General features: G+C 42.5%; 2 protein-coding genes and 1 pseudogene across 8 annotated transcripts in view; 2 read left to right on the top strand and 1 right to left on the bottom strand.

Annotated features, from left to right (window-relative positions):
- The window catches only part of PFKM (phosphofructokinase, muscle), a 47371-nt gene extending 43151 nt beyond the window's left edge, over positions 1-4220 (top strand). For 4 of the 5 annotated variants that reach the window (XM_027592759.2, XM_027592755.1, XM_027592756.1 and 1 more), the window contains 6 exons: positions 224-388; positions 1468-1529; positions 1763-1874; positions 3166-3265; positions 3343-3448; positions 3672-4219. In XM_027592759.2, the coding sequence (XP_027448560.1) occupies positions 224-388; positions 1468-1529; positions 1763-1874; positions 3166-3265; positions 3343-3448; positions 3672-3816 (690 nt within the window). In that variant the 3' untranslated portion in view covers positions 3817-4219. Of the gene's footprint in view, positions 1-223; positions 389-1467; positions 1530-1762; positions 1875-3165; positions 3266-3342; positions 3449-3671 lie in introns of all 5 variants that reach the window. The other variant, XM_027592757.1, reaches the window with a different exon arrangement.
- Positions 4221-5257: 1037 nt separating this feature from the next.
- On the bottom strand, positions 5258-13442 carry ASB8 (ankyrin repeat and SOCS box containing 8). 3 transcript variants are annotated; one of them, XM_027595231.1, is made up of 4 exons: positions 13303-13442; positions 10577-10736; positions 9055-9159; positions 5258-7187 (listed from the first exon to the last, which is right to left on the bottom strand). In XM_027595231.1, exons 2-4 carry the CDS (start codon positions 10703-10705, stop codon positions 6555-6557), a joined length of 867 nt encoding a protein of 288 aa, XP_027451032.1. In that variant the 5' UTR covers positions 10706-10736; positions 13303-13442; the 3' UTR covers positions 5258-6554. The 3 variants fall into 3 exon arrangements, with proteins under 3 accessions (XP_027451032.1, XP_027451034.1, XP_027451033.1); XM_027595232.1 differs by having other exon boundaries at positions 6555-7187; positions 10577-10740; positions 13303-13431; XM_027595233.2 differs by lacking the exon at positions 10577-10736 and having other exon boundaries at positions 13303-13371.
- An 8138-nt stretch (positions 13443-21580) lies between these two features.
- Positions 21581-22577, top strand: LOC113922321 (annotated as a pseudogene).
- The last annotated feature ends 948 nt before the right edge of the window (positions 22578-23525 follow it).

Genomic DNA, 23525 nt, shown 5'->3' with positions numbered 1-23525 from the left:
TGTGGCCTAATTTCCCCACCCTGAGCAATGGAAAGGATGCGGACAACTTCCTTCCGGGGAGAGGAGTCCCACAGCCTGGGTGGCCAATGTGCCTGCCATCCCTGAAGGCCGGCCGGCCTGGGGACGAGAGCATTCCAGAGTTGGGTTGTTGCGAGGGCCAGAGAAGTGACAAGAAGCAGGCCCCAGGCCCCGTGTCTCTAGCTGTGACCCACTGTCTCTGCAGACCTGTGACCGCATCAAGCAGTCAGCCGCGGGCACCAAGCGGCGGGTGTTCATCATTGAGACCATGGGCGGCTACTGCGGCTACCTGGCCACCATGGCGGGCCTGGCAGCCGGGGCTGACGCTGCCTACATTTTTGAGGAGCCCTTCACCATTCGGGACCTGCAGGTAGATGGCCACCCCAGGCCTGTGACATAGCTCTGCCCTGTCCCCGTCTGTCCCCACTGCTCCCCGCCCCGCCCCCCCCCCCCCCCCCCCCCCGCGGCAACCTGAGCTGGAAGAGCTCAAGACGAGGACAGCTGCTGGGTGTGGGGGCCCGCGAGGAGGTGGGAGAGGGCAGCGCGCAGGCATTTCCGGGTAACCTCACATGGGCGCCCTCAGCGCCGGCTCTCGGGGGCATCTGTTTTGAAGGATGGCGTAGTGCTAAGTCCTGCCCGTGTATTTTTGCATTTTGTCTTCAAAACCGATGTGCAAGGGAGAGATTATCTCCATGTTACAGACGAGAAAGATTTAGAGAGGTTAAAAGCCTTTTCTAAACTTGCAGGTGAGTAGGTGGTTTAACTAACAGAAAGTCAGTCTTTCTACGGCATCATGCCACCCCTCCAGACTTCCCCTGTTATCAGACTCTTTTCGTTCCATTCCCTATCACGGGGGTCGGGGGGGGGGCTCGGACTCCTGTTCCAGAGGGACCGTATGATCCTAATTTTCCAAGATCTCAGTTCACTGGAGGAAAGAAAGGCCACAAAGTGGAGGGGCAGCAGGCGGAGGGACCTCCCCAATCCAAGAACCCAGCCGGCCCCTGCCAGGAATGGAGGTGGGAGTCTTCCTCCTTTACCCCAACTCAAAGCCCAGAGGAAGGGACCGGTTCCTCCCAGGTGAATCACTGCTGCGCACACAAGCAAACCATTTAAAGCCCGACGCTGAGAGCAAGGGTCAGCCCTCTGAGGGAAGAGAACCAGAAACCCCTGGAAAAAGGGACATTGGGAGCGGGGGCAAGGTGAAAACCGGCAGTTGCCACAGCTGTCTCTGACGGGCCCTCTTCCAGTTTTGCCTGTCTCGTCTGCAGTCTTCGGTTACATTTCAGTCTGCCCTGAACTTCTTACAGGGATGAGGCACGGGACTGTAAACGGCTCTCTTCCATGTCCCTCTCCCCTTCTGGAGAGGCCTGCTGGGGAACGAGAGAGCTGTGCACCTGCCCAGCCTCATCCACCCCCTGCCGGGCTGAGGCTTTACTCTCTTGTTTTCAGGCAAATGTGGAACATCTGGTGCAAAAGATGAAAACGACCGTGAAGAGGGGCTTGGTGTTAAGGTACCTCATCCACGGCTTGTTCCTAAGTAAAGAGAAGAACTAGGCTCTGGCTCTAGCCCACAGAATGGATCCATCCGGGACACCCTGAGGAATCTGGATACAAAGGGAGAGAACCTGAGCCATGGGAGGGAAGAGATAGGAAAGGGAAGAATAAAGCTTACCAAAGCGGAAAAGGGTTGGGAGGGAAGGGGGGGACAACCGAAAGTCACAGGCTTTCGGTCTCTACTTGGCAGGAATGAGAAGTGCAATGAGAACTATACCACTGACTTCATTTTCAACCTATACTCTGAGGAGGGGAAGGGCATCTTTGACAGCAGGAAGAATGTGCTCGGCCACATGCAGCAGGTAGGGAAGATGCCCCCGTCATGCCCGTCACCAGATGGCCATACCCCCAGTAGCCACTGGGTCTCCCGCTGGCCTCCAATCTGCCGGAGCATGAGCCTGCAATCTTGTACTGTCATACAATCTAAACATCTTTACTCTGGAAATGGCCTTAGAGATTATGTGGTCCATCCTCTTCACGTAGGGCAGGGTTTCTCAGCCTTGGCACCATTGCTCTTTGGGGCTGGATAAGTCTTTGTTGCGGGGGGCCGTTCTGTGCATGGTGGGCTGCTTTAGCAACATCCCCGGACTCTACGCACTAGAGGCCAGTAGCACCTCCCTCCCGAGTTGTAACAACTAAAAAAAATGTCTTCAGACATTGTCAGAAGTCCCCGGGGAGGCAAAATCATCTCCAGCTGAGAACCACTAGTTCAGATGAAGAAAACGAGGCCCAAGAGAGGAGAGATAATTTTTTCAGGGCCACTCATCAAGCCCAGGCGAGAGCCAGGGCTCTTCCCACCGCACCATACCGCCTTCCATAAGGAACCTGGGCAATGAGTACAGACACCTTGCGGGTATTGGGCTCCAGCCCCATGAACTGGGGTTTCCGGGGGAAACTAATTCCTTTCTACCATCCACATTCGATCCGCACCTCCAGTGGGCCTCGCTCACAGATGGTCTTAGGCCTAGTGGTCTTAGGCCTCCCCATCCCCAGCGTCTCCAGCTGATCCTGCCCAAGTATGGACCTTTGACCTTTGTCTACTCACATATGAATTCCCAGTATCTCAAGTCTGAAGGAGCTTATTAGTCCCTGCAGGGATGGGGTACAATTGGATAAAGTATGACGATCTATTCCCCACTTCCCACCTACTTTCTCTTAGTTCAGAGAAAATCTACATGATTCATATTATTCTGAGGTGCTACCAAGGCCATCCATATTGGTTCGCAAGGAACACTCCTGTGTCCCTGATGGTGGCGACTGACAAAAGCTGCTAGGCTGAAGAGGGGCAGGAAGTGACTGAGTGGCCAGACTAGAAGTAAACAACAGGATCTGGCAGCTGTGGGGCTAGAAGGGGCAGTTGTGAGACCAGTTACCCCCTTGTCTAATTAGTTACTCTTACACCTGATAAGTGGCCAAATATGCTGTGCCAACTCACCCTGGTTCGCAGCACTGTCAGGATTTCCTTTCAGAGTTAGGATTTCTGTTTCTGGCTGTAAACCTGGGGCCTTTTCTTTCCTTTTTCTCTGTATGTTCAGATACCTCTGCCACTTCATTAGAGTCTTTCCCTCTGTAATTTTAAGACTCTTTTTTCAGGGGGGAAGCCCAACTCCATTTGACAGGAATTTTGCCACTAAGATGGGCGCCAAGGCTATGAACTGGATGTCCGGCAAAATCAAAGAGAGTTACCGTAATGGTAGGTGGGGCAAGAGGGTAAGCCCCCTCCAGAGAGGTTGGCTCCCCGTTATTGAAGCTTACTGACATTTATTGCAGGGAGGATCTTTGCCAATACGCCAGACTCGGGCTGTGTTCTGGGGATGCGTAAGAGGGCTCTGGTCTTTCAACCAGTGACTGAGCTGAAGGACCAGACGGATTTTGAGTGAGTACATCTACTTCCCTGGTAGCGTCAGGATCTCTTCCCAACCTGTTCGCTGTCTTCACTCCTTTTATCTTAGGACTAACGCCTGTAGTTGAACCTCTTTCAGATCTTAGCCCTTGCCCTAAAATCCAGCCTCTTCTACTCAACTTCTTTCCATCAGCTTTTGATAGAAGTCATTTGGGTGTTAGAAGGTGAAATCATCATCTATCTCATTTCTCTGTAGGCACCGTATCCCCAAGGAACAGTGGTGGCTGAAGCTGAGGCCCATCCTCAAAATCTTAGCCAAGTACGAGATTGACTTGGACACCTCAGAGCATGCCCACCTGGAGCACATCACTCGGAAGCGATCTGGAGAAACTTCTATCTAACCCTCTTTGGAGTGAGGGTCATGGATTGTCTGATCATGGTCAGCTCACCCCCTGACAGACCCAAGTCCATGTATTCCCAAGTGTTTTAGCGCATTTTTCTTTAGGTTTCCTTTTATTCTGCAACTGTAGCCATGACCAGCTCTGGCCAGGGAGCTGGGGCAATAGGCAGTGAGTAGAAGCCACCTTTAGGTAGAATTTATCATGACTTCTACCCCAGCTTCATCTGTCACACAAGAAGACTGGGCTCCTCTAGGGCTACTGCTAGATTTCAGCTACTCGGTTAGAATTTTCCTAAAAATAAGCTGTATTTATTTCTTTGTGATAACAAAGTCTTGGTTCCTCTACTACTTTTACTGCAGTGACAAACAATAGCTACACTAATAAATGCCAACTGGTCACTGTGCTTTTGGTTCTCCTGTTGTCACTTGCACAAGTAGATGTCGTACTGTCAGCCCTAAGGACCAGACTCTGCTCAGACACTTGGGAAGATGCAGCCCATACAATCACCCCATGTACTTCTCTCCACCTCCTGGCTTATTTCCCGCAGCAACTCTTGGCTCTGTACGTAAGGTCCTAGAACATTGTACACTGGTCCTTACCCTCATACCACACCAGTCCCTCCCGCATCCTCTGCAGCCACAGGATGCGTCAGCCTCTCTTAAGCACGAGGTTGTGTTTCACCTTTTGATCGTCTACCTATTTCCCAGGGGTGCTTTTTTTCCAGCCATCCCACGATCTGTACTCTTCTGACAACTCAGGGTTCTTCCTTCTCAACTCTTCCCCTGTACTCCTTCCTAGATGAAAGGCAGACTCCGTTTGTGGGGAGACATGCACATTTTGAAAGCCTGGGAAAGAGACCCCCAGCCTGGGACCTGGTTTGGTGGGTTGGCTGAAATAGGGCTTTAGAAAGTTGTCAGTTCTTATTCAGCTCAGTTTGTTTTCTGTGCCCTAACAACAGCTTCTTCCTCCTCATCAGCCAAGTGACCATGTCATGCAGTTGGACTTCGGGAGCCTCCAAACTGACAGGACGGTGCCCTGTTGTGGCTCTCAGCACAAGCATACATATTCCTCCCGACCCAGTCTCCTCACTTGCTTGATGAAGCAGGAAGAGGTTCAGGGTTTTACCAGTGGTGGAGGACGGATCAGCTGTAATACATCACTTCTGCTGGCTGTCCAAAGCATTACCTCTATACCCTGAAGACAGTTCTAAACAGAAACTGAGAAGGCTTGTCGGAGTCCAGAATTAAAGCAGCCAAATGCTCTCTGTGCAGTTCTTTAAGGGGAAGAGAACTTAACAGTAAATACCAAGCACTGCTAGCACTGCATCTTCAAACCAGCTTAGTAGGAGGGTAGTGACAGCCCCATTTCAGAGTTATGGCCAACAGGGCTCCCAGGGATTTAATGATGTGGAGAAAAGTAGGAACAGTAGAAATTGCCAAACTCGCTTTTAGAAGTGTTTATTTCTTTTTTTTCAAGTGGGCAAAAAAAAACCCACCAACAGCAAAAGGGCAAAAGCAGACATTGTTTTTCAAATTAGCTGTGTCAGCAGATTCCAGTCATTTTTATTTGTGGTTCCCAATCGATTAAAAAAAAAAAAGTTTTCAAATTTGCATCTGGGTCATCCAAGATCAATAACAACTTGCTCTAGTTTAGGCACATGAAAAGAAAGAGTATTGTTGACTTAAATATGGTTCACTAAAGCAGTTCTTTTTTGAGTAGGTGGGCCATCTCAAAAGAAGCTCTTATAATGCTCTTCCCTGGCACCCTCCACTCCCCGATGTCTTGTATAGATCAGTAAAAAGCAAAGTTTCCAAAACAACTGAAAGGAAAATAACTCCCAACTCAGCAGAGTGAGCTGCCCATGGGGAAATGAAGACCCGTGGGAAAAGGCAGCCCAGCCCATCTTGTCCCCTGCTGGGGTAAAGCCTTCACCTAAGGTGTACAAACACCTGCTAAGCCCATTGGAACAAACTGGCTTTCACAAAGAGAAAGAACTGCATCAGGAGAAAAGTTCTTAGGACATTTGAGTTCTTAGGACTGCTCAGAACCTGCTATCTCTTCTATGTGGAAAGCAGCAAGACAATGTTATTTCTGAAATAGCATTGCTGAACTACTGTAACCCTCAGGCACACCAATGGAAAAGAGGCAAAGACTGCTCTTTCCTTTGATGGTGAGAGAGGTGGCCAGTCCCTTTTGCACGCTCCGTGACAGGGCACTCTAGGGTATCATCCATATCATCCCGCCCAACTGTGCATCTGCACACCATTTGAGGTTGTAGTATCATCTTTTTGGGCCACATGTGTTAGCTGGAATTTTCTTAAACTTCTTCACTGAGCAGTTATAATGCTTCTAGAGGGATTCTTTTGAAATGTTAATCATGTTCCCAAAGGAAAACTAAACACACACTGTTTAAATACTCTTCATTTTCCTAGAGAATTTTGTTGCATTGTTGACTTTTTCCCTAAAGGGGAGGGTAGGGGGAGACCTCTTCTTTTGCAGGGTGCAATATAAAAAGCCAAGTAAGCAATAAACAGAAAACAAAAGTGAGGGATTTTTTTTTGTTTGGTTGCTTGGTTTGGGGAGGGGAGATGGTGTGGAGGTTACTGTTGTGACACGTTGTCTCTAAATACAAACCACACAACAGGGACAACTGCTTTTCCTGTTTTCCAAGACAGAGGACGGCAGAGAAAAACCTCCCCCAGGGTTGCCTGCGTGAGGGTGCAAACGTCTCCTGCAGCCTATTCCACAAGTAACAGGTATTCCTTCAGGGAAGCTGGCAGTGGAAGGCCCTTCACCGCATCTGGTAGATACTGGAGTCCCAAACTCCGGCGCACAGCATAGCGAGAGAGTGTTTTTAGAGTTCCTGGGGCTGAGCACAGGACAGTCAGTTTTTCACACAACTGCTGGTCTCTGGCCACTTCTCGTGGCATGGTGCCATTCTTCCTTAATTCAAAGTGTCCAACAGCTCTGTGCAGGAGCTCAAAGCAAGAGTCTTCTTTCTCTGTTCCAAGTCCCCTGACTAGCAGAGCTACCAGGCGGGAGATGGGCGTCTGGCCTTTTAGGTTGATGACTCTGACCTCTGCACCATAATCAAGAAGGATGCTGACGCTCTCAAGATTTCCCTTCATGGCGGCCCAGCTGAGCGGGGTATCATTGTTATAATCCAGGGCATTGACAGAGGCCCCACTCTCTAGGAGGGCCCGCACACACTCGGCATTGTTCTTAAAGGCTGCCCAGTGAAGTGGCGTGTCTCGGTTGCCATCCAGTGCATTGGGGTTTGCACCATATTCCAAGAGGACCTCCACACAAGCCTCATCTTTCTCAGCTGCATAGTGGAGGGCTGTTCGGTTGTAACCATCCAGGGCATTCACCTGTAAAGAGGGAGGAACTATATTACCGTAGCTAGACTACCGAGAGGAAGATGGGTGGGCAAAAGCAGCTTGCATGTGTTTATCCAAGACCTTTGCTACGTCATGTTCTGAATATAAGAGTCAACAAATTCCCAGCAAGTCTTGGTGATCAAGAGGAGGTATGGCAGGAGCTTAGGAGCAAATGGGAAGAGAATGGTCTCAATACAATCAGCACTCTATTCTGTGCACTGATTAGTTGGCCTGCTTTATTTGGGTTTTTGCTATGTTCTTGTTTATTATTCACTAGGATCTCTACCATGGGGGAAGGGGTAAAAAAAGAGAAGATGAAGTCTAAATCCTCGTAACTACTCTGGAAGATATTTATTGGAAAGTTAGCTTGAATATATTAGCCAGAGTAAAGGTTCTGGATTATTTTCCTTATCCCAGCTCACTCTATCCTGTGGCTAATGGCAACCAGACTGAAAAATGAGGCCAAACTCTGCCTATGTAGTTTTGCTGTGTTCTTTAGCCATACAGAGAGGCTCAAATTCTGAATCCAATCAGCACCCTTGCAAATATACGCTGTGCAGTCACATGAGAACCTTGATAAAAGCCATGTAAAGGGAAGATCACAGATCTTCCAATGCTGGAAAAGCAGCTGACTTGCTGAAAATCAACATTACTTATAATTTCTGAAGGCTGCAAACACTTTAAAACCAAAATTTTATCTAGCATATTATCTTCCCCTCAAAATGCCATAAAAATACGCTGGAATATTTAACTGAGTTCAACTCTCTATTTAGCTAAAGACCTTTTTCCCCCAGGGTATTTTCGTCATTGATATTAATCACTGGCTTTCATTTCAGCGTCCCCCCCCCCCCCAAGAGTGATGGAAAAGATAATGACAAGTAGAGGACAGTATGGCCATGAACAGCATGGCCGTGTGGAGATGATAGTGCTGGGGGCTGGTGCCTCGGGCTTACTGACCAATGTGTTTGGGGCCTGCAAACCAGCTTCACAGCATGTCTGATTCCAATTAGCGCCTCAGCATCTGCAACTTCCAGATTGCTTACAAAGAGTCAAATCTGCTTATTTATTTATTTAACAAGCACTGACTTAGCAATTACTACATGCCAGTGTAAAACTAAATACTTGACAACCTTAAGAAGATACCATTATCATCTCCATTTTACAGATAGGGAAACTGAGGCAAAGAAAAATTAAGTAACTTGTTCAAAGTCACAAGAGCTGGAAGTGACAGAGCTGGGATTCAAATCCATGAAGTCTGGCTCCAGAGTCCACTCTTTTAATCATTCACTACACTATGCTGCCTCCTGCTAATGCCAGTATGAATTAATCTATGTTTCTTATCTTAAGATACATTAAAAAGAAGATAGGAACAAGACACGATAAATGAATAATGAGTGGGCAGAAACAGCACCAGCAGCTACTTCTGAGGAATGGATTACCTAATGAGATCTATCTCCCAGTAACGGTGGTATTAGAAGTGCATGTCCGGTAGCGGGTTGTCAATGGTTTCCATTTCATCACTTGAGGGGCCTCTGTACTTAGAGCACCTGGACAGTCAATGGGCAATGAGAGGACTGAATAGAAAGGTAAACAAGCCCAGGAGGAAGGCTGGGAGAGAAAGGGGAAATAAAACTCCCTCTTCCTGGAGCCACAGACAACTTAAGAAAGAAAGGCAAAGGAATGAAATCCTTTGGATCACTATATATATTTACCATTACATTTTGCTTTAATATTGGCTGTGCCAATGTTACCACGGGCTAGAAGGTGGGAAGAGATGGGAGAAAAGACAGAAATGTTAAGGAAATGCGAAGCTCAAGCTTTAGTGGGTCATTAATGTGACAGTGTTAAAAAGTTTTACCTCCGCTCCTTTTTCCAGGAGTAACTCCACACAGTCAGCATCTGACACCATGCAGGCACAGTGCAGGGGCTTCAGTGTGCCATGGGTACAGTTCACATCTGCTCCCTACAGGCAGAAGGAAACTCCAGTCAGCGTGCTCGGCTCTGGCTCACTGGGCAGGACAAGAGTCAGAATGGAGTCTGCGGGCGGAAGAGGGCTCTAGCTCTGACCGCACTGTAAACATACTACTGGTCCCGGTTTCCAGTCCTGTTTGTTAAACAATATCCAAACCAAGAGAATACACTGAAGATGAAGGAAAGGAACTATTGATTCCTTAGATTGAATTATTATGTTTTCCCACAAGGTAACTTGCCAGATGGTCATCTGGACATCACTGAGGACATGATCTCATGTGTAAAAGCAGTGGGAAACTTAGCATCAGGCAGGAAAGCTGGAAAAGCAATCCACTTTCTATGGCCACCAGGCTCTGAAAAAGTCAGGAAAGTGAGTCTGTCAGACTGAAACCAGAACTGGCACGCTCTTTCTGGCATTCAACAGATGACCATCATTAATAGTAAGGTCATCTTAATGTTATCTTTTTGTTTGTAAACATCTTCAAAGTAGCCTCTTAGCATCGGCATTCTCTGCTACCTAGACCCTGCTGGTACTTCTGTTTCAAATCTGATGAAAGGAGATGGGGAGCCTACAGGCAGACCAAAGTCGCTGAATGACTCAGCAGCAGAGCTAGAATTAGAATGTGACAAACTTCCCACTGCTGAATCCTCTGGTACCGCTTTTGCTGAGAACAAGCTAACGCTGTATGACTATTTCTTCTCAAAGCTGCACCCAACTTCGAAGCAGCTATAGAGCTCCAGGCAGTAAATAAGGACTCCACAGTTGTTGAAAAGAACGTACAAAAGTAAGCATCTGGATGCATTTTCTAGTGATCAAAAAATTACCCTGTAACTTCTCTTCAACAGGAATAATATTTAGAAAAACATATCAAAGACCAAAGACCGTCTAGGATACTAGTCATGTAGCAATTGCTGAATAGCAGTAGTTAGACATGTTAAGATGTTTTCTTAAGTCAAAAATTACCATGCACTTTAGGGGCTGTTGTCAAGATAGATGGCAAGTGATATCTCTCTGTGTAATTATTATAAACCACAAGGATTTGAAAACCACTTCTGCTTTGCTCATCTCCTTCCTCCCTTAGTAAAACATGTGTAGAAGACTTTGAGCTTGCTGGATCCCAATGTACCATATCCAGACAGAGATTTTACAAAGAATGTGAGGCTAGGGTTATCTAGAACACATTTCCTGAAGAAAATATCGGATGCACAAAGTGAAAGGGAGAAGGAAAGAGAAGCAAAACACAAGGAAAATGTATTTTCATGGTCAAGCTAATACACGTAGGAGGACTGTAAAAACTCCTTGTGACCTTGTGCTGAGTCAATGCTACAAATCTGTAATCTATTACGATTCCCCAGGAGCTTTCCCGCTTCACCTCCCACAGGACTCTCCGTCAATCCAGCACACTCACCCCTCTGATGAGGTCCTCTACATTATCATGTGGGAAGGAACGAATGGCAGCGATTGTTCGGATTAAGCGCTCTGAGAGAGAGTATTTGCTCTGAATGCTCTGCATAATATACCACATACTGGAACTCATCAAGGCTCAGAGTATGTTCACATGCTCCAAACTGCCTGAAACAAAGAAGTTTTAGGCATACACAATATCACTGAGCATACCTGTCCCTAGGATTAGGAGTTCTCTGAGGCCTTCCCAATAGTAAAAGTAGATTTCAAAGAGATCAATGATTAATTAATATTTTTTCTGAATCATAAAGAAATAGATTGTAATAGCTGCTTAGGGAGCTGGGTTAACCCGGATAAAAATGCTCTGACCCTCGGCACCTCCATTCTACATTCTGAACTAGTCTGGAACAAGATTTCCCCAAGAGGCCCAAGACCCCCATGGAGCTCTGTGTAGTTTACAAACAAGACTAGGCAAGCAAGGGGATGTTTTTTAAAGTCTGAAGATGACACAAAATATTCTTTCCCTCCTCTGGATTCTGTGGTCTTCACTATCACCATCACCTTTAGCTTACTTGTTATATTTGGCCCTGCAGTATATTTATATTCATATTCATATTGTTTCTCCTCTAAATTGTAATCAATTAGAAGGCAAGGTCCCTGTCTTCTATTTTTTTGTTCATGTAAGACCAGCCACAGAATCTCACAAAAAGTAGGTATTTAATAAATACTGCTTGATTGACTAAAGGCTATACAAGTGATCAATACCTGTGTGAAGAGAGGGAAAAGGCTATGGAGGAAATACATCTATGTTAACAATGACGAGGAATCAGATTAAAATGTCTTCAGTAAAGAAAAAAATGGGAAATATTTGAGGTCATATTCTAAAATAAGAATCTCAAAAGTATAATTAGTCATGTATATAAAATTAGAAAAAACTGCAAAGTTCATACCAATGACATATGCTTGTGGTTGTAGGAAAACGAGATTTAAGAGTGCAAAACGAATTAAAAATTTTAATAACTGACCGTTCATGACAACTAAGAAATAGATTTGGGCAAATATATGTTCATTGGACAGAGAGTTCTAGCATGGAAGAAAATAATGCAACATACCTAAATTTAACTGATAAAAGTTTTGGCTGTTTAAGAGCCATATACTAGTTGGGAAACATTTAAAATTATAGCAAACAAGGTGGAGCGTTCCCATGAAAAAGCATATATCAAAAACTGTAGAGAATATATAGTATTCAGTATCAGCTCTCTAGGAATATGTGTTCTTATTGAACTGTTAAGTTCCTTGAGGGTAAATACAGTGTTATTTTCAATAGTTCCTGGCACATGGCAGGTTCTCAATAAATATTTGTTGAATTACTGTAAAGATTATTACTTTAAATCCTAAAAAATTCACAACTTGCATAATTAAATATGTTATGCATATGAGGACCACTAAGGTAAAAAACCTAAAATTATTTTGGTCATTTCACACTACAAAATTTTTGCTTTTCGTGATGGAGTATCCCCTTATGCATTATGTAATATATTATAAATTTGAATAGTTTCTATTTTGCTAATCAGTAGCCATTTATCTGTTTAAACTATATACAGTATTAATTAATAGAATGCAGGTTAACAATGTTCAATTCATAGGTATCAACGATTCATATTGGGCATTCTTCTCCCCTACGTTATTATGAATGAATAAGCTTACACACTTGTTTATATGTCTCTCTGAAATTTTCTAGATAGTTTAGACTTGGCATATGTTTTAACCCAACAGCCACTAAATGAAGAGACAAGGGTCTGTATCTTATACTTCTTTGTTGTAAGGGAAAAGGAGAAAAAAGCAGAGGTGCATTTGAATCAGAGATTCCAAGAATGGGGGCAGAAGACAACATCTAAAGTGGAAGGCTTAGACTCAAACTGTTAACCGTTTCTGGGCTACGATAATCTGAAGAGACTAAACCCTGCAATCATTTTCAGGGCACTCTTGGGACTCCAGGCTAAGAACTCCTAACTCAGGACATGACCAGTGGTTCTCTGCTGTTGCATCGAAGCTCCTGGTGAAGAGTGACAACATGCAATGTGGGGATGGGTCAAGGAAACGTAAGCTTGACCTATCTCCAGACAGTAGCCCGTGCGCCCTTTGACCCCACGTGGCCTCTTTCCTCTGCTGGAACTGAAAGCCCTCTCTCCTCCGGTTTTCTTTCACTTCAGATCCAGAGAAAACACCAAAGGGTTTTCTATTGCGATGCTAGCAGCAAAGTAGGAGAGAGCCGACATTCAACACCTTTGGTGCTAGTGAGGCCTCGGCTTCCGCCCAAGCAGGGAGACCCTCAGCCCAGCCAGGGGCGCCCCCCCACCCCACCACACCTGCTGGGGCGAGGGGTGGAGGCGGCTCGCGGCAGCTGCGTCTTGCCGAGGCAAAGAGCCGAAGGGCAAGGGCACGAAATGCGAGGACGTGTGATGTCACTTTCCGCATGGGATCCGCAAAGATCGCAGCAATGCCGGCAGGTCTCCCAGAGCGGGGGATGAAAGCAGGTCGCGCAATCTACGCGGGTGGAGTCCCGGAGGCTAACCAACCCCCGCCCTGATTCCCCCAAGGCCGGGAACCCTGTCTCTGCCTCGAGGACTAACGAAACCCGAGCTGGGAATGGAGAAAGAGCTACTGGGCGTAGTGCCACGGGTTAAGGAACCTGGCTGCAGGCATTCCCGCAGCGAGGTACGCACTCACCAAACCGCGGGGCTGAGCTGGGTGGTGAAAGCCGCTGTCAAGGTGTGACCCGGAAACAGAAGTTGTTGTATCCAGCGGGCCCCTCTGTTTACAGGATGTGAAGGGTGACTGGGATGGGTGCCTGCGCACCGGCCAATGGCTGCAGGCGGGGTGCGCCTGCGCAGACTCGTGAGGCCGCCTCCGTCCTGCCCAGGTGTAGTTAACAGATTACTTCCTTTGCCCGCCTGAGGCTTTGGGCGCAGGCGCAATGTAGCGCCCTCGGCCGCAGCCCGGCAACTGGGGGAGGCAGCTGTAGGCCGGAAGCTCACCCGCCCCGGCTTTTGGGCCGACTCTGTGGGGCCGCGCCAGTATGGACCAGGCCTGTAGTGGGTCCTTTGGTGCCCTCCGCTGCCTCCCACTGTCTCCAACTGAGGTAGGGCCTGAGCACCTCATTTCTAAACTCGCTACACTTGATCAGTTGCGTAGGAGACGGAACTGTTAGTAAGAAGTGTTTGGGGAAAATGAAAGAGACTTCCATCATTATTCGTAATATTGGAACGCATATATGCTTTTCTGAACCCTCCTGGATACTGTCCACCCTCCCTCAAAGGGAACTATACCGAAGATAACCACCCAAGAGGTGTAGTAGCGCAGATGTTGAAGACTGAAAAAGAGGTACATGCTTACAGAACCCTTCCCACCCGAGAGAGGCTGACACCTCTCAGTGATGTACTTTCCATGCAAAGCGTAAACATTCGAAGCCCGCAGCACGTAGTGGTCAGGTAAAGGGTGAAGCAGCCTACACAGGACGACTTTCAGTGCTGAGATGTTTAACAAAAAACGCCCCGGCACATACTCCCCAAAGCGCGTTCTAAGCAACATAATCGAATGAGTTTTAGAGGAAAGCAAGGCCCAGACAGTTCATGAACATCCCCAAGGGGATGATGAAATGGAAAAGCTCATGCCTTGTCTGAAGAGTGAGTCTCCTCTGAGTTCCAAACTCCAAAGATTTTTGCCATGCAGGAATGTGTCCCCCACCTCCGCCACTCTGCTATGGTAAGGTTATCCAGTTTTTCAAAAGAAGCTGAAATCCAGATTTTTAGAAAAGTGAATCCTCCCCAATTGCAAATATTGGCAACATTAAAAAAAAAGAAAAAGAATCATTTTGAAAGCAGGCAACATTCTATAAGTCTATAAGCCACCAATTCCACACTCTGAATTAAAGGCTGCTTTGGTCATTGGCAGCTCTATGGAAGAAGGGCTTAGGGACAGCCCTCTGATTGGGATGGAGTCCGGGGAGTTGACTTGAAGCTGTAGCTACATATTAACTACACTGCTTTTAATTCATAGATTTACTTAGGAAAGGTTGAAGGAATCTGAATGATATGTGGAGGCTAGACCCGTCCCCCCTCCCCAACAAGCTACCCTAAGGCATTTGATCAAATTCAGGGAATGGAAACTGTTTGATTCTATGCCCATTGCTTCTAAACCAGAAATCTGTATTATTCTCTAGGGCCCTAGAGAATGTTAAACCTTCAAACACAAGGGCAAGAGACCTGTGTGCTGATCCAAAATGGGGAAGTTCATCCTGTGAACCTAAGTCCTTCCTGGCCACCGGAAAGGAAGATCATAGATAAATCAAGCGACTGCGTGTCTTGTCATACCTAACCTTGTTTCAGTCAGTACCTGTCAAACTCCCACCCCTGTGTCTAGAACTGTGTGACTCACGTTAATACCCCAATGGTATATTCTCCCTGGAATTCCCTGGGATCCTACTTGGCTGGGGAATTAATGAGGTAAGACGCAGATGTGTAGTAAAGTCCACTGCATGAGGCAGTAGGCCAAGATGTGCTAGGTCTCCCTCTCTCTAGACCCAGTAAGATGATGCTCTGCTTGGCACCACCCATAGCTTCCTCTAAGTGGAGCACAAGCTTCAGACAACTGACTTATTGAGGGGTTGGTGACTGCCTCTCTGGCTTTCATTTTTTTCAGTCTAGTTCTGAGTCTACCACTCGGTCTTGGAATATCCACTGCACAAAAGAAGGAGGTCCCCACGTGTACACAGCAGAAACAATAGGGTCAAAGGATGCAGCAAATGAAAATAGTGCACCTGAGTTTCCCTGCCTTGGCAGCTTTTGTTCTATGTCATATGCCACCCAGGTGGAAAGAGAAACCAGAGTACAGAAGTACAGAAGTCCTGGCTCTGAGATTGATAGTTACTTCATCCCATTTCTTTGGGCATCAGTTTTCTCATTTGTCAAGTGAGAGCATTGGCTGAAATGATCTCTGAATATCTTTCTATTTTTATGATATTTCTACATTTCTGTAATTCTGAATCTCTGTAATTCCTAAGCAAAAATTCTTGCTCCCCAAATTTTTACTCTCTCATCAGATAAGAATAGCTTTATGGCTATCATAATACTACTATATTAATGGGACCTGTGAAGGCTTAATTATGAGATGCCAAAGTCTACATAGTTTCCATTCCATTTTTGCTTCTTCTGGTGCTCCCTTCCTAAAGCAGGGTAAAGACAGTGCCGATTCCAAGCTTCAATTTTTATATGTTATTTGTGTTACATAAATGTTCAAGCATACTGAAAAAACCAGAGAGAATAGTACGACAAACTCCTTCTATCCATCATCCGTATGTTAACATATTAACATTTTGCCAAACGTTTTAAATCTATTTTTTTCTTTGTTGTTTTGTACAGCATTAGGGTTTCTGAATAGACTATTCAGATAATATCCACAGTTCCCACGGTTTGGGTGGAATTTTTTTCTGAGAAGTTTTGATTTGACATCCTACACATTTTCTAAAAACTTGAGCTATCTCATGTCTATCCATTTCTTCCTTGAAAAACTATGAATTTTCCCCTGGGTTGTCTATTTTCTCAAAAGTTCTTGATTGGTAAATGTTAGGGTGTATAAATTCTGGGAGACTCCCAACATCTTATAAATATAGAATGATTAGTCTCCCAGTGAGACTCGCATAGGCCATCTATACGGATTATTTCATAGTGTCTGAAAAATCTACTTCACAACCAAAGGAGGTTTCAGATCCATTCATTCTTACATTTATCAAACATTTACTGGCACCTACTTTGTTCCAGGCTCTGTGCTCACACTGCAGGGCAGACAGTGATGGAGAAACATATTCTCTTATCAAGGTTAGAGAACTAAAGTGAACTGACATTCCAAAGACAGGAATAGTGGAATGCCTCTATGTACTGGTCCTTGACCCTGAAAACGAAGTCAGAAGTTACATTTAAAAGAAAATTTGAAAAGGAGCTTTGGAAATAGAGCAAAGGAAAAGAAAAAAGTTCAGAGAAATATAAGCCTTCTGAAACTTTTTTTTACACTTAAACTTTGTCCTAGAAAAAGTAGTTCAGCAGAGAAAAGAACAGTATTAGTGTGCAGCAGGGGTAGTCTCCCAACACGTGTCAACAGGATTAAACAAGGACTTCTTTCAGAAACTGCTCAGAAGCAGACATGCTCCCAATTTTCAAACTCTATTCTTTTTATTTTTCCTTTTAACTTTCCCCAAGGCTCAGGGAAATCTATGAATTGCTACTTTTTGAAAATTAGCTTTTCATCAATATTTTATTATTTTTTGGCCTCATAGGTTACCAATATTTTCCACAATTAGAATCATTTTAAAACATTTTGAGACTTTGTAGAGAAAGAATGCCTAAAGGATTTGGGGGGGATGCAGTAAAAATAGAAATAACAATGTTAATGATAATATTTAAATTACATATACATAGATACTATTTTTCCAAGAATGTGGGCAGTTACAGCTAAATCACCTAGCAAACTGGGATAGACAAACTCTAGCAGGAAGGATTTCAAGATTGTTCAAGGAAGGGAAATTAACAGGAAATGCTCACTTGTCTGGTACCACTGGGTGGTCTAGACTGATCTGGAGAGTTCTACTAGCAAGGAATGATTGGATTCTCTGAATCAGTTTCAGGGACTTAAGAAGCTTACTAACTTATTTGAGAATTTTGTGCTCTCTTGAGGCCCATGCTATTTCTAGTAGGAGTAGGCCTCCCCCTAGAGGGGAAATAGAGAAATTTTCCTCAAGCTTCTTGCTCAGAATTCAGTAACTAGTTCTTTGTTCGTTCACTCATCATTCATCCATTCATTCAGTAAATACTTATTAAATTCTATTACCGTGCTGTTCCTTATGATGCTGAAGATACAGATGAAAATAAGATCAACATGGTCCCTGCCTCCGGGAAAATTACAGTAAGTGTCAGAAATAAACATTAGGTAAAGAATCACAAAAATAATCACAGTAGTGATAAGTTCTATAAAGGAAAAGCATGGAGGATGATATGGCCATTCAATAGAGAGGCTCAATAAGACTGGGAGGTAAAGGAAAACTGTCCTGAGCATGAATTTGAAAAATGAATGGATATAACCAGATCAAAGCTGTCTATCAGAGGTGTAGGGAGTGGGCCCTCCAGCAAATGGTCAAGAGTATTCAAAGACTCTGAGAGGGAAAAAGCTTAGGAAGTTGGAAGAAGAGTATGAGGCCAGAATGATAAGGAAGCAAAGGGCACAAGTTAAGGCTGGAAAGTTACAGATGCTCCAGATCAGCCAGGGTCTTGGTAGACACACTAAGGATTCTGAACTTTATCCCAAAAGAAGAAGCTATTGATAGGTTTTATACAAGTGACATAATCACATCTGTGTTTTTAAAGGATCACTTTGACTTTCTGATGAGTGGATTATAGAAGGAGCAGAGTAAAGATTAAGATAGGAAAAATAGCAAATAAGTGATCTAGGCAAGAAGTGTTAGGGACTTGGACTAGGGTGGTGGCCATATGAAGGGAGAGAAGTGAGTGAATTTGAAATATTTTAGGTCAGAATTGATAGGGCTTGGTGACTGACTACAAACTGAAGATGAGGAGGTATAGTTTGCCAACAATGACTTAGATTTTTACTGTATGCTCCTAGCTGAATTACAAAGATAAGAACTTGAGAGGAAACAGGTGTGTGTGTGTGTGTGTGTGTGTGTGTGTGTGTGTGTGTGTGTGTGTGTGTGTGTGTGTGTGTTGGGGGATCTGATCAAAGATCAGTTTGTTAAATATTTATTAAGGCTACTACTAAATGTCAGGCACTGTGTGGTTGGCAATAGACACTGGAGGTTAAAAAGTGGAGGCAGTACAGGGTTCCTGTCCATAAGAAACTTTTGACTAATGGAAGATAATGATAACATTAATGAATTATTTCAATATTATGCAGCTATATAATAAATGCCATCCAGTAGAAGCCCAGAAAAGAGACAATGTAGCATAACCCAGGGGGTCAGAGAAAACTTTTTAAAGATTACAACTGAACAAAGTCTGAAAGGATTAGAAGAAGTAAATAAGGTAAAGAAAGGTGGAAGTTTTTTTCTTCAGGAAAAAGAAGGAATAGATTATTTAGACCAACCATCTGCTGAAAACAATTAAAATACTGGATAGAATATTTCTTAAAAATCTCCCTAAAAATTATCCAACATGTTTCAAATAGGTTTTTTTTAAAGACAACTTCAAAAAGTCTTTAATGAAATAAATATAACATTGAAACCAAAATCTGATAAAGATCGTACAAAAGAGAAAGCTATAGATGAATCTCATTCATGAATATCAATGCAAAAATCCCAAATACAATATTAGCTAATAGAATCAAACAACATGATATGTCATGACCAAGTAGAAATTGCTTTAGGAATGCAAAGATAGTTCAATGTTAAAAATACATTGATATGTTTATTAATATTATATAAAAGAAGAAAGGTCTTGTGATTATCTCCATAGATTCTGGAAAAATATCTAAGAAGATTCAAGATGTATTCCTAATAAAAATAATTTTCAAAAGAGGAACAGAAGAGTATTTTCCTAACACATAAAGCATCTTGCTTACCAGTATCTTACTATTTTTATGGGAAAACACTGGAGGCATTCTTGCTAATGTTTGAAACAGAACAAGGATGTCCACACTATTACTATAACATCTAACATGGTGTTGGAGGTATTTGCCACAGCACTGATACAGAGAAAGCAATTAGATGTATGAGAATTGTAGAAAACAAAATCATGTGTTTAGAAAATGAAAGCAAAGCAATGGGAAAACTACTGAAAATAAAAAGATAATTCAGTAAGGTAGCAGGATATAAAAGCAATTGACAGAAGTCAGTAGGCTTCATACATACAGGAAAACTTTATAATACTCCCCCAAGTTTACAAAAATAAACTTGAACAAATGAAAGACATACCTTAATTTGTAAATTTAATATAATTTCAGTAAAAGTTCTAACAAGTTTTTTGGTTTTTAGTTAGATAAATTGATTTTTTTTAAGATTTTGTTTTTTTATTTGAGAGAGTGTGCACCAGCTGGGGGGAGGGGCAGAGGCAGACTCCCCAGTGAGCAGGGAGCCCAAAGCAGACTCCACACGGGGCTCAATCCCAGGACCCAGGACCCCAGGATCACTACCTGAGCGGAAGGCAGATACTTAACCAACTGAACAACCCAGGTGCCCCTAGATAAATTGATTCTTAAATTCATATGGAAAAAACTAAGTAAGACTTTCCAGGAAAAACTCTGAAAAGAAGAGCAATGGGGAGGGGCCAGTCTTACCAGACATTTAAAATTCTATAAAGCCTTCACAATTAAAAGTGTAGAATTGGTACATGAATAGACAGTTACACTAATGAAACATAATAGAAATCCAGTACATAAAGTAATTTCATATATGATAAAGATACTGCAAAACAATGAAGAAATGGACTTTGTAATAAATGTTGCTGAGACAACTGGGTACCATTTGGACATAGGTAAAATTGGGTTCATAGCTTATACTGCACACCAAGATAAACTGCATGGATTAGTTAACTAACCATAACAAAAATGGAAACCCTAAAAATGATAGAAGAAAACATGGGTAGATTTCTATATAAACATCACCCATGGGAGTAGTAAGGAAAGCATTTCTGTGACTTAAAATCTAGAATCAATAAAAGACAAATTCTATTACATAAACATTTTTAAAAATTGCATGACCCAGATACCACAAGTAAGGCTAAAGGCAAATGATTCACTGGACAAAATATTTGCAACTTAAACCATAGGAAAAAGTTAGTCTCCTTAGTATAAAAAGAGAGCCTAGAAATAAAAAGACAAATCCAGTGGAAAAACGAGCAGAAGACATAAACATAGTTAAAAATTCATGCAAGTGGCCCTTAAAGTAGTAAGACATACTCAACTCATTAAAAACAAAAAAAGAAAGCAAATTACATTACATCGAGATAGCATTTCTTACTGTGTTGGCAAAAATCCAAAAGTTTGAGAGCACACTGTTGCCAAAGTTCTGGTGAAAGAGACATACTGATATGTAGAATGATACAGCCCTCAAGGAGGGGAATTTAGTACTATCTAGCAAAATTACAAATAGATGCATTCACCCTTTAACCCAGCAAGCACATTTACCAGACATTTAAAATTCTATAAAGGCTTCACAATTAAAAGTGTAGGGGATAAGTGTTTTCTAGGAATCTATCCTAAAAGTACATCTGCACAAATTTTGAATGATATATGCACAAGGTTATTCACTGTGGCATTATTTTTAGTGGCAAAAGACTATAAATATCCCGAATGCCATTAAGAGAGAGGAACTGAATAGTTAAATAAATTATAGTACATAGTGGACATAGTCATACAGACATAGGAATATTTCTTTGCATTCCTATAGAATGATTGTCATAAAAATGTGAGGCAAGGTGTATGTGGTAGCTACTTCTTGTACAAAATTAGACATTAAAGGATCATCCAGAAACTAATTAAAAATGGCTATTTATAGGAGTTGGGGTTGGGAAACGAGGACCAGCAGGTAGGATTGGAAGAGATTCCTCTGAGTATATCTTTTTTTGTAGTTTTGACTTTAGAATCATGTAATTATTTTACATATTCAAAAAGTAAATTAAATCAAAAAGAGAAAAAAAGAGCAATCCCTAAATTGAAAACAAACTAAGTAAACCTAAGCATGTGATTGATAACACAACCAAAAAAAAAAAAAAAAAGATTCATTTCACATGACCTTTGAAGGCAGGACTTTGACCTTTCTTAGTGGGATATATCCTAATAACAAAACAAACTGTGAAGAATCTTAAACTTCATTCTGTAGTTTTATTGTTAATACCAACACTGGTATCATGAAACATTTTATGTATCTTATAGGATAAAGCAAATAAGTTCAGTGTAAGAAATGAAAAAAATGTAAAATCAAATAAGTTAAAAATCGAGTGTTTAAATTAAATCTGCAAGCTATAGGTATTCTGAAGAAGGCATTAATCTCACTGAAGAATACGAACAAGCTGAATGACGTAGAGCTATGGATGAATCTTTAAATCTTCTTCGGTGCCTGAGGCTGATGATTCCCCAGAACACTCCTGTGAAGCTGATGACATATAATATCCTGATACTGAATATGTAAATTGTCCTTAATTCTGAACATTACACAGTTAAAAGGGACCAGATGCTTGGAAGATAGGGGATATCATCATCTATGAAGACAACTGTTTCAAGTCACAATTAAAAACCTTTAAATATTTTAGCTTCTGTTCAAGGGAAATGTGAAGAGAACATTTTTCACAGATGGTCTCCATGTACAAAACTACTCTCCAGACTGCCTGCAAGCATTAATGTGCCTCTGAGTGCAAGACAGCCCTCACAGTATACCTGTTTGGAAAAGAAATGAGGACGCGCATTACATAATTTCACCAGTGTGTTTGATGAGATTTTCAAGAACTTGTACTTTCTCTACTTAAAAGAATTAAGACCTTTATCTAAAGCGGTACCATTATCTGAGCACCCAAATTTTCAACTGTTTAGTGGAAATGAAGTTTAAGATTCAGAAGACAAAGTTACTCTTGGAAATACTTCATAAAGTTACATAATTTCTCTTACATTTTTATAAGAATTATTATTACTTTTTGTTTGGAATAGAAAAAGGAGCAAGCTAACTAAAGACAGACTTTAGGTTGCATTATAGAAATGTTTCAAAAATTATGGATTGTATTTGTTGGTTTAAATGTCAACTGTGGGAAAATATTCAGAGTCAGGGTTTGGGCCCTGCTTCGAAGACCTTTTCTTCAGAGAAATTGATAGCAAACATAGCAGAAAGTAGGCCCACTTATGAATTCCATCTAACCAGACAAGAAATAGTATCATTGTTTATTACAGTTGGAAGAATTTCTACAAGTGTGAAAGAAATGGAAAACTTAAGGAACTTGTTGCAAAATATTCATTAAAGAAATGAGTTGAGGGGCGCCTGGGTGGCTCAGTCTGTTAAGTGTCTGACTTTGGTTCAGGTCATGATCTTGGGGTCCTGGGATTCAGCCCTCGGCTCCCTGCTCAGTGGGGAGTCTGCTTCTCCCTCTCCTCCCTCTGCCCCTCCCCCCACTCCTGCTCTGTCTCTCTCTCTCTCTCTCTCTCTCTCTCTCTCAAATAAAATCTTAAAAAAAAAAAAATGAAATGAGTTTAAATGTGTCTGTCTCTGGACAATAGAGGCCAAAGAGTGGAATAGTAAGACAGTTTGAAGTCAAACCTCTTATATAAAGTTACTTCTATTAAAAGAGAATGATACTGTTTAAGTAAATAGTTTTATTCTGTGACTTTTTGAATTTAAATATGTAAAATAATATTGTGAGCCAAGTAATATCTTGATTATGTGGCATAAATTTTAAAGTTTAAAATTGAACAAAATCATGATTATCAAATTTAAAGATTTTTTTAATTTTCACAGGAGGAAATATAGCAAATTATAGACTATAGAAGAAAAGATTAGAGAACTTGAAAACCTAGAAATAGGAACTATTTAAAATGAAGTACAGAGAGAAAAAAGACTGAAAAAGAAAGGATCAGGACAAAAGTGATCTGCAAAATATATCAAGCAGCTTAACACACATGCAACTGAAGTTTTAGGAGTTGGGGACTAAAAATATATTCAAATAAAAAGTGATGGCTAAAAAATTTCCAAATTTGAAAGTAATGAAATCTAGGCAGAATAAACTTAAAGAAAATATGCCAAGGCACATCCTAATCAAACTGCTAAAAACCAAGGGTAAAGAAAACATTTCTAAAAGTAGCTGGGTAAAAAAGACATATTACACATAGAGCAAGGATTGGTAAACTATGGCCCACTGGACAAATCTGGCCCACCGCTTGTTTCTGCAAATAAAGTTTAGTTGGAATACAGC

Source organism: Zalophus californianus, chromosome 9, assembly GCF_009762305.2.
Source record: "Zalophus californianus isolate mZalCal1 chromosome 9, mZalCal1.pri.v2, whole genome shotgun sequence".
NCBI lineage: Eukaryota > Metazoa > Chordata > Mammalia > Carnivora > Otariidae > Zalophus > Zalophus californianus.
The sequence above is the reverse complement of the archived record's forward strand: the minus strand, read 5'-3'. Positions and strand labels throughout refer to the sequence as shown.

Coding starts and splice junctions, on each gene's coding strand:
- ASB8 (XM_027595231.1), bottom strand. CDS start 10,705: ATGAGTTCCAGTATGTGGTATATTATGCAGAGCATTCAGAGCAAATAC. Junction 9,160..10,576: donor TAGAGGACCTCATCAGAGGG/GTGAGTGTGCTG, acceptor TTCTGCCTGTAG/GGAGCAGATGTGAACTGTAC. Junction 7,188..9,054: donor TCCTGGAAAAAGGAGCGGAG/GTAAAACTTTTT, acceptor CCCTCTTTACAG/GTGAATGCCCTGGATGGTTA.